The following is a 10,373-nucleotide window of genomic DNA, read 5'->3' as shown; positions in this document are numbered from 1 at the left end:
GTTGTACCGCCTTCACTTCCGTCGAAAAAACAAAACAAGAAAAATGCACTAATAATGAAACAGAAGAATACGTGTGATAAATGCTTATAATTAGTTTGTTTGATTTAGTCGAGACTGAAGATTTTTCTCTTTAGAAATAAGAAAGGCATTTTTCTTCGCAAGAGAAGAATAAAATTCTTCTAATTTGGAATATTGATCTTTAAGCTGATTTGCCTTCATACTTAAAGTTATTCTACCTTGAATGAGTGAATCTCTTTCAGTGATAGATGATTCTGTTACTTCTTTAAGTTCATTTCTTAAAGAGCGAAGAGATTTTTCTTGGTCAACACATACTTTTTGGAGAATATTAAGTTGTTGCGAAGATATCGCCATCTTGTTTAAATATACTCGCTTCTCTTGAGACAAGGTTTTATTCTCATCTGATAAAGTTTTCATCCCTAAATTAGCTTTGGTTAAAGAATAAGAAAGACGAGATACTTCATTACTTAATAGATCTTGTTTTTCAACTAATTGGGTATTTTCATTGGTAAGGTTGTTTATTTGATCAAGAGAATATGAATAGAGATTATCTAATTGGTTATATTGATCCATTAAGACTTCTTTATCAACACGGGCTTCTTCAACAACAGATTCAAATTGATATCTCTCCATTACTCGTTTATGATTTAATGTTTAACATGCGAAAGAGGGATTTAAAGGATAATTAAGCGGGGGAAGGATAAAATCATCGGAAAAGCAAATTAAAGACATAGATTAGGAAATCATACCTCTTAACTCATCATTCTTCTTTCGAAGATTATCACGATCCAGCAAAACGTTATGAAGTTTCTGATTTTCAAGACGAAGAGCATTACATTCTTTTTCTAAAATTGTCTGCGAAGCAGCTTTGTCAGAACCCAAATGCTTGCTCAGAATTTCACAAACATTAGACTTGATTGGATCAGTGGAAGACTTCTTGCCATCATCTATAATCTCAGATAAAACCTTGAAAGCAATATTTATCCCTTCCAAGCTCTCTTTCGACAAAGGAGGAGACTTAGGAAGAGAACTGGTAGAGACAAAAAGTTGAGAAACATTCTCAATGGAAAGAGAAGAGGCTTCATTCGCATAGGGAACCATAAGGGGAGTTTCAGTCATAGGAAGATCAACTGGAGAAATGAAATCAGAGGCAGCATTCTCGCGAGTTGGAGATAAAGGTTTATTTTTGGAATATATCGCAGGAGATTCGGAAGAAATGAAGTCAGAGGAAGCGTCTTCATGAATTGGAGATAAAGGTTTATCTTGCGAAGATGTCGCAGGAGATTTGGAAGAAATGAGTAGATGGAAGGGAACAGTAGTTGGAATAGCCTTGAGGTGGCGAGATTTCTTGTGAGGTCTATGAAGATCTTTATCACCCTGCGAATTACAATCTAGATAAGAAACAGAGGCAACAATATTGTTATTAGAAAAAGATAGTGTTTCTTACTACCTTCTCATTCGCAGACTTCCTTTTATGAACAACAACTTTATGATGTGATTTGGAATTATTAGGATTCTGAACTAAAAATTTGGTGTTGGAGCCGCTTTTGCTGAAATAACAAGAGTATGAGAATCACATAAACAACATCACATAAGGCAATAAACAAGATCAATTTCAAATATATCAATTTCAGCAAAATTTGTAAGGAAGAAAAAAGAAGACTAACCTTGATGAATCCATGAAAGATGATAGCAGGGAAATTATCTTGAAGAAGATCACAAACTATGAAGATCTAATTTGAAGATAAAGAAGAATTTTAAAAGATTGAAGAAGAAAGAAGAAAAGTTGCAACGATGGAGTTTGCAGAAGAACGATGAAGTTGCAGAGAAAATAAAAAGAAAGAAGAAGAGGATGAAAAGAAATATATATAGATGGAATTTTTCCTCGAGAAAATAAACGTGGTTAATACAGAAAGATTTAAGCGGTTAAAAAGTAACGGTTACAAAAGACGTGTCGAGAAATAATGGAAGAAAGAATACGTGTGATAAATGCAGAATATGAGAAAATAAGCGGTTGCGGCATTTCTCACATCATTCTCTACTTTGCAGAGAAGATATGAGAAGAGGCAAGATGTAGGATCAGAATCTCGCAACAGTTATGTCTCAGCGAAGTTAACAATGGTACTGCACAAAAGCGTCGCAGAACAATTTCAGAAACGATACCAGCAAGGATCATGAGAAAGGTGTGATAGTCTTGCGAAAATTAGAAAGCTTGCGAAGTCAACATTTTTAAGGTTGCGAGAATGTCGCAAACCATATCCGAAAAAAAAGGATAGATTAGCTGTCATCCACTATGTATTTCCCTTATAAATAGTCATTCGAGTTGTAAAGGAGGGAGAGATATTTTTTGAGTGAGAGATAAGTAAATAGGAGAGAGAAAGTTGAGAGCATAGATCATTCTTGATTTCTTTATTTTCCTTGTAATAATATTCAGAAATTAATTAATAAAATTAAGAGTTTAAACCTAAAAATAGGCTGATCAATGACAAAATCATACTAGGGGTGTATTATAGGATTTTCTGCAACTACAGATGTAGTAGCTCCATCTTCGACCCTAGGAGTGTAAAATTCTTGACCTGTAGCCCATTCATATGAACCACCTAATGTGAGGTCTTGTGATGTATTAGCTCCATGTGTATTGTTCGGAGGATGGGATTGGACAGATGGTACTGAAGACGATGTGGATCTGCCGGATGAGGAACATGAAGTTGTAGCCCTTTTATATGATTCGTCCCGTGCGACTTGACGAGCTCCAAGCTGGAATGAAAATAAGTTTTCCATAAACCTAATGAAATCATCCTACAAGTATATAAATCAGAGAATTTTAATCAAATATTTAAGAAACTTAAAATGAAAATGAGTACAAAATGTAAATGTACTTACCATTGTCAAATTCATATCTCGAAAGTTAAACGGACAAGGAACCCTTGGAACTGGTACTAGATGTTCTATGCCGGCTTCATCAGTAAATGGTAAACTCCAATCTATCTCCGGCAGTTGTGATGGGGCCTCATTCTCTGTGCTATAGGTATATGTCTGTGACATCATGTTAGGAGGAGGATTACTAGGAAACAAACTGCGAGGAATAGCTGAGCTACCAACTGCTATCTCATCGACATTCTGTGCATGGTATGAATCAGTGACATAAGCTCCAACACTCTTCTTGATCCACCAAGTGTTATATTGATCCTCGGTGACTGTATAATAGTCGTTGACCTCTACTACAATATCTCTGTCTTCAATTGCTTCCAAATTTGGAGGATTTGTCGGGACTACAATCTCACCTGTAATCTGCCTTTGGAATCTCTCCCCCAAGTAACAACTAACTCTTGTGCCACTTTCAAAGTGAAAAAACAGAACTCTCTTTTTGGATACTTCTAGTGGATACTCATATTGGTGTCCCACAGCATACCGACTCTCTTCCCATGGTTGCCAAATACATGTTTCCCTTGTTCTAGTATCAATCTGTATTCTTGCAATTTTCACTGAGTGTTTCATGGTATCCTTTTGGCATCCTTTATGTCCTCTCTTCCTTGATACAATCCTTTCCTTCTTGAAGAGACTAATTTTTGGGAAAACATCAAAATGTCCTTGAGGTAACTGACAAAGGAAGGGTTGCATGTTGCGAAAGTAGTAATAGTACCAATACTCAAGTACCACAACCATGCCAACTAAATTCGTACCCTTGGTTGACCAATGGTCGAGATATTTATAGGTATTACCTAATGAAGCTAGACCCCAATCATACTCCCCAACTCTATCTAAATCAGCCAATAACAAAAACCCAACGTTTATCTACTTTTCCAGTAGAATGCGCTAGAAGAAAATGACCAAAACACCACATAAAGAATGCTCGTGTCAATGTCACAGCACATTCAATATTATTCTGGCCTTCTCTACTTTCAATGTATTTTTTCAAGACAATTAAGGAAAATGTATTAGTCTTAGAGTCCCATGGACCATAAGTTTTGATATCCGAAAAATACAATTCATCCAAAGCAGGATATGTTAGATCACTACCCAACTGCGGCATAACTACTGGTCGTTTACTAGGGTCACCAGTGGGAATTCCCGTTAACATGTACCAATCTAAAGGAAGGAGGCCAATTTCAAACTCCCGAAAATGAAAGCTCCTAGTACTTTTCCACCATCTCTCAGCTATGGCTTCAACTAAGCCTCTATCCCCATTGGAAAAATCAAACTCAAAAACAGAGGAAAAGCCACAATTATCACAAAATCATTGTGCTACCGGATTATCTTGCACTACAATTTTATAATACTTTTCAACATCTTTCAAACTACCTCTAAAGCTCACACTGCGAGAGTCTTTCATAACATCTTGACATACATGTCTATCACAAATCTTTGACGAAACTATATCCAACCGGTCTAGCAATACATCCATACTCGTACTACAATCAATAACAAAGATGAAAAAAAAATATCATTATCATTCATTTTCATCCATACAAACTAAATTATCACATTACCAATTCATCCATACAAACTAAATCATCATTATCATTCATTTTAATCATACCAATTATCATTATTATTCATAATCATATAAATTTACCTACAAACAAACTAATCATACAAATTAATTCATTTTTATCACACAAAAAAACCATTTTTTGTTCATCACACATAATCAAATTAAATCCCCAAAAAATGAAAATCATCACAAATAATCAATTTAAATCATACACATATCATCTACATCATCTAAATACCAAGTATCAATCATCAATTTGAATAAAATCGTATGAAAAATCAAAAACCCTAAAAATTCAACCTAAAACTTATATTTCTTACCTCGGATGATTTCGTGGATGGAATCGCGCCAAACCACCTTCAATCGATCACAAATCCAATGAAACACAAACCCACGGAAGGAATTTGTAAAACAACTTCTGGAACTCAAGATCTCTGAGAAACAATTTTGGGAGAGAAAATGAACATTTTTGAGAAGAACTGTAAATGGAGGAAAGGTCGAGTTTTCTCAGAATGTATCGAGTCTCTTCAACGCCGAACAGAGCGGCGCGTCAACTTAGCTGACTATGGTCAAACGTCGTTTGGTTCGGCGTTCCCCAAACGCTCTACTGTTCGGCGCTTAATACCGAATTGTTAGGCGTTCCGCTGCTAGATTGGCCATCCCATAAGGATTAGGAGGTTGTCCTATCTGACGTGGATGGCCAATCTAGCAGCTAAATTTTTAGCCCATAGGACTTAGCCTAAGAGCGGGACCGTAGGCCCGGTTCTCTGAGAAAGAAGTGGAATAAATTGGCCTCTTTTTCCGAACGCAGTTTTCCTTTTTTCTCTCTCGCCTCAAATCGCTCTGCTTTGAGAAAAACTTTCATGGACCTGGAAGGAGTGGCTGGAAGGTTTGCCGGCATGGTTGTGGCGTCTTTGATCAGGGAAGATAACTTCCCATTATATGATGTTATGATTCATGTAAGCTGTTCTTCTCTCTCTCTCTCAAAAAAAAAGAAAAAAATTCTCGCCGACTTAGGGTTTATCACCGTAATCTTTCTTCTTCCTTACTTACATAATAAATAATATGCATACAACAGTGTTGGTGTTTTTTCTTTTCCGGTCTGCATTTCTTTAAGAAAAATAACTGGTAAGATTTTTAGGTCAGGGTTTACTCTAATACCTACAGTACGTAAATCCTGACAAAGTTTTGTATTTTTAGGGTTAAATGAAGTGATCATTAGGTTGTGAATAAATAAAAATCTTTTGCTTCGTTAAGTTAATGATGTTAAATATCAGGCGTAGCCTCTAGTTTCAAAATGAGTTGAATTTTGTGGCACCCAGAAGCCTGTTAAACGTAAAAACTTGGTTTTATTTTTACACTTTAAGCACCACTACCCTAGTAAGTGATACAAGTCTGGGATGAAGGTGCCAAGAAGATCTTTTTCATGATTTGGGAATTTTACAGCACATATTACACCTTTAATTATGAGAGTTAATCTATTGTTGGAGTCTGAAATCTGAATTATCAGGTTGTGTGATAATAAGTAAGTAGATGGTTATCCTATTCCAACCTTTCTTATGCATGTACAGGATTATAAAGAAGATCTCAAAAACTTCCCAGCGAATACTCAAACGGATGTTATTAATGATTGCATCCTGAAGTTGTGCCGGGCTCTTGTTCACTCAACAGGCAAAGAAAATGTCAAGGAAGGAATACAAAAGCTTGAAGGTGAATTGGGAAATTTTCAGTTTTAAACAGTTCCAGCATTTCCTGTCAATGTGAATAACTGTACTTTGTATGCTAAATCAAGCAAATTTTTAAATATTTGTCTCGCTATCTACTAATTTTACTGCTCGACACCTTATTAAAACTGATGAATTTGTTTTTGTAGACGGTTATAGGGGCGTACTGGGTGTACTTAGCCCACTTCAAAAGAGGGAGATGCTTTATCTTCTCGCAGTTGCATATTACAGAGATGGTGACTATTCAAGGAGCTTATCTTACTTGAATCAGTGTTTGGAGGTTTGATCCCTCGCCTTTCCATGTTAACCATAGTAGTTATCTGGATCAAAAAGAACCAGTAATTTATCTTTTTATCTGTAATGCTTACTTCTAAGGTTAAGACTGGTGGAGTGATGTAGAAGCATTAATAGCTTAGTTACAAACGACCTGGACCCCATGTCGTGTGTAGTCGGTGTCGAAACCTCTGGTTGCAGTAAAACTTCTTTTGAATTGATCTTTTTCATGGCACCGTTGATCTTCCAAAAAGCATCTTAGTTTATCTTGAATCTTCAGCCATACTCTTTTTGTATGTGAATTTTATGACTTGGCATGCCAATCTGGTTATAGTACATAAGTGTGCATAAACGAGGTATTAATAAGACTATGATTGAATTTGGTTTATAGGTTGCGCCACACTTCAACCAAGCTTTGACCCTGAAGAAAAAATTCGGATCGGTTCTCTGGTTTCTCATTGGGGGACCTCACCAATATTATCTTGATATGATTCTTGTAAGTTTTTGTCTACCAAGTAAGTTGTTATCAATTTACCATTTCAGAGTTTATGGCTCGTTTCCTATCCAATCTTTCTTTTTCATGTTACCACCAAATTGTTGTGCATGACTATAATGGATAATGGCGTTGCACCTAATCTGAACACATTGAAGATAATAACTACTGGGAGTCTTTGTTTGGGTTTAGCGAAAATGTTCTGAAACCTACAATGACCATGAGAATACTTTCGTAGTTTGCACTTGCACACCCAATTTTGTGGTGGCAGTATCATTTGTTTTCAGTGCTTTATTTAGGTTTAAGAATAGTTGGACTTATAATTTTGTCTGTAAAGTCATGAAAGAAGTGCGTCCATAGGAACCGTATTTTGGAAATGTCAAATAGTCATATAGACTACCAGGAGTGGCATCTTTTTGTTCATTATTTTCACATATTTCGTTTATGCAGAGGTGTTTGCTCATAAAGGTGGCTAGCTGTTTCACGCAAGAGTGAATATCAAGTTCAAGGGTGTTCATATGCCTAATACACTCTATTCTGGGGATTGTTTGCGGTGACTTTTTTACGCCACATTGTTTTAGGTGGTTTTGTTCTTTCTTACAAGATGAGTTTAGACTGAATCTTGAATTCATCTCTGATCTTTCCGGAGTTTCTACTGCTTCTGACTTGTCTTTTTTACTGACATTTAATTTTTACACGTGCCTTGAAGTAGGTAAGCCAAACATTTTCTTGTACTGTTATTTAGAATTATGATTATCTACATTCTGACGTGATAGAAGTTCGATAGTGGGAAGGCTTTCTTGGGATTGGGAAATTTTTAAGTGCAAGAAATGCCTTGTCAATGATGGAGGTTTTGCTAATCTAGGATGCTGAATTATGAGACTGTAATACATATTGAACTCTTCCTAAACTTGGTGCAAGTTTGTTTGTTGTATTCTAATTTTCTTTATGCATACACAGGATTGTGAGAGAGATATCGCAGAGGCCGGAATGATGCTCCAGATGAGGTTAAGAATGAAAACATCATCAAGTTGTCCTGGGCTCTTGTTCACACAAGACAACCAGAAGATGTCCAGCGAGGAATAGCTTTGCTCGATGGTAAGTAAGAAAACTTCCGTTAAAAGCAGTTTCAACATTTTCAGTTAGTGTCAAATATGATTAAATTTACACTATATGCTTAAATGTCAACAGAGTCAAATATTTGTCTTGTGAAACATTGTTTTTGTAGCCTCTCTTGAGACAGGTGGACTGAGGGAACTTAAGAGAAGTCGACCGAGCCAACTTCAGATCAGGGATATGCTTTATATTCGCTCACTTGGACATTACATAAATCGTGACTTTATGAAGAGCATGAACGACGTGTGTCAATGTTTGGTGGTTTGTTCTCCTCTTCATGTTATCCATTAATAGTATTGTGGACTAAAATACATCAACATGTAAAATTTCTTTATCCGTAAAGCTTTCTCGAAAGTTTGAATGGCGGGAGTAATAATATAGTCTGTCCTCCTTTAACGAAGCTCTCCTTGTAAAAGATTGTCCAGTAGCTCGATATTGCATGTTGGAGGGTTGACCCCAGTAAAATTACGTATCTCAAACACTATCTGTCACATATAGGTTAAGTAAAACGGTTTACTTGCTAGGGCTACTGATATCCATGAACCCTATCCTGTGAATGATAATTGCTGAAGCAATAATTTAACACACCTGTTTGCAATATAACTTCTACCGTTTTGAAACAGAAATGTCTATAGAAATCAATTATATTGTACATCATATTGTACATCTCTTGAAGTATTCTTTGGAATATGACAGTGTTCTTATTCTTGTATTTCAATTTACTTATGCAATAGGGCACATAAACAACGGGATAAATTGGGTTATGCTAGATCCAGCTTGGTCCTAACTGTTCTGTTTATAATTGATATATTTGATTTAGGATGCACCAGGCTTCTGGCAAGGTTGGTACCTGAGGCGAACATTATTAAATCGGACCGAAACAGGTGAATGTTCTTTATGTTATCTTTAAACTTTATCGGCTTAGAATTATGTGTTTCCCGCTTACTCTATAGTCTGTTCAAGGACTTGAAAGAAATATTTGAAATGATTGCAGACGCATTACTCGGCGCTCTCTTTTTTTATGCTGCCAATGCAGCTGTGCCGGCTATTATGAAAGCAAGATCGCTTCGTGAGACATGATATGGTGCAGACCCATTCTGTGGCATGTAAGAAATGATACAGCTCAAGCCCACTTTATGTCTTTATTTTTTCTGCATGATAATCTCCCCTCCCCACTCTTATCACCTAGGTCATCGACTCATCCATTAAACATTTGTGATTATTTTTCTTTGCCAGCTTTGATGGAGATTGTGTAGAAGGCCCTGTAAACTTTGTTAATACTATTGGAAGTATAATTAGATTGTTATAACTTATAATGCAGTGTTAGTTTTCCTGTCCTTGATTAAAAATTTAATCATGTGTAGGAATAAGTACCATAAAGATCTCTTTTTGCAAGTTCTTAGAGGATGTTAAGAGAGTTAAGTGCAAGTAACCAACCTGTAAAATGCTACTCCCTCCGTCCAACTTTACTTGCCTAAATTGTGTTTTTTTTAACATATTTGTACCAAAAAATTGGTATATTTCCTATTAAAATTTTCTAATTAACAAGAACGAAACAAAAACAATGATATGAAAATTAGTATATTCAACAAACAATTAAACTATGATATGAAAACTAGTATATTGAACAAACAATTTGAAAGATCGATCGATGGTGTATGTGGAAGTAATTTGAATTTCTTTTAAGTTTTTGCAAAATCCAAATTAAACAAGTAAATTTGGACGGAGGGAGTATAAGAGGAAGGGATTGAGACTTGAGAGAAGACAACTCTGTCCTACATTAATTTCTGTTCATGTGGGGTTCACCGTTCCCTATTAGGGGGATTTTTTTTCCTTAGCTGAGCTGAATTCAAAATCTATAAGTTTTAAAGTTAGGGACCTTATTGCGCGTGACTTCTGCTTTTCCAGAAGTAGAAGTCAGAAGTCCAGATATTTTGCTGGCAATCTATTTGATTGTATCGAAAGGTCCAATGAATTGGGATTTCCCTATCTACAAAAAATTGACTTTTCTATTTCTAGAAGTCGTTCTGAAACTCCACACCCAAACTGACTTCTTGCTTTTTGACTTCTGGAAGTCAAAAAGCTACTTCTGGATGTGTATCCAAACATGCTATTAGGGTCTAGACAAACAAAGATTACAAAGAAATTCCCAGCTGTCTGATCAAAACAAGAAAAAGAATTTACAAAAGAAATCGTTTTTTTTTTATTTTAGCATTTAATATTATTATATTATTGGATAACGATTATTACATGA

The 10,373-nt window shown here is 35.8% G+C and overlaps 1 protein-coding gene across 5 annotated transcripts; it reads left to right on the top strand.

Annotated features, from left to right (window-relative positions):
* The first annotated feature begins 5,338 nt into the window (after positions 1-5,338).
* On the top strand, positions 5,339-9,468 carry LOC113313494 (mitochondrial fission 1 protein B-like). Of its 5 annotated transcripts, none has more exons than XR_003341908.1 (9): positions 5,339-5,472; positions 6,085-6,223; positions 6,387-6,517; positions 6,902-7,006; positions 7,454-7,887; positions 7,964-8,101; positions 8,232-8,380; positions 8,940-9,003; positions 9,114-9,468. XR_003341908.1 is itself a non-coding variant. In XM_026562278.1 (8 exons), exons 1-5 carry the CDS (start codon positions 5,377-5,379, stop codon positions 8,087-8,089), a joined length of 597 nt encoding a protein of 198 aa, XP_026418063.1. In that variant the 5' UTR covers positions 5,345-5,376; the 3' UTR covers positions 8,090-8,101; positions 8,232-8,377; positions 8,940-9,003; positions 9,114-9,468. The 5 variants fall into 5 exon arrangements, 3 of the variants coding, with proteins under 3 accessions (XP_026418063.1, XP_026418064.1, XP_026418062.1); XR_003341909.1 differs by having other exon boundaries at positions 7,454-8,101; positions 9,114-9,225; positions 9,356-9,468; XM_026562278.1 differs by lacking the exon at positions 7,454-7,887 and having other exon boundaries at positions 5,345-5,472; positions 8,232-8,377.
* The last annotated feature ends 905 nt before the right edge of the window (positions 9,469-10,373 follow it).

Source organism: Papaver somniferum, chromosome 9 (genome assembly GCF_003573695.1).
Source record: "Papaver somniferum cultivar HN1 chromosome 9, ASM357369v1, whole genome shotgun sequence".
NCBI lineage: Eukaryota > Viridiplantae > Streptophyta > Magnoliopsida > Ranunculales > Papaveraceae > Papaver > Papaver somniferum.
The sequence above is the reverse complement of the archived record's forward strand: the minus strand, read 5'-3'. Positions and strand labels throughout refer to the sequence as shown.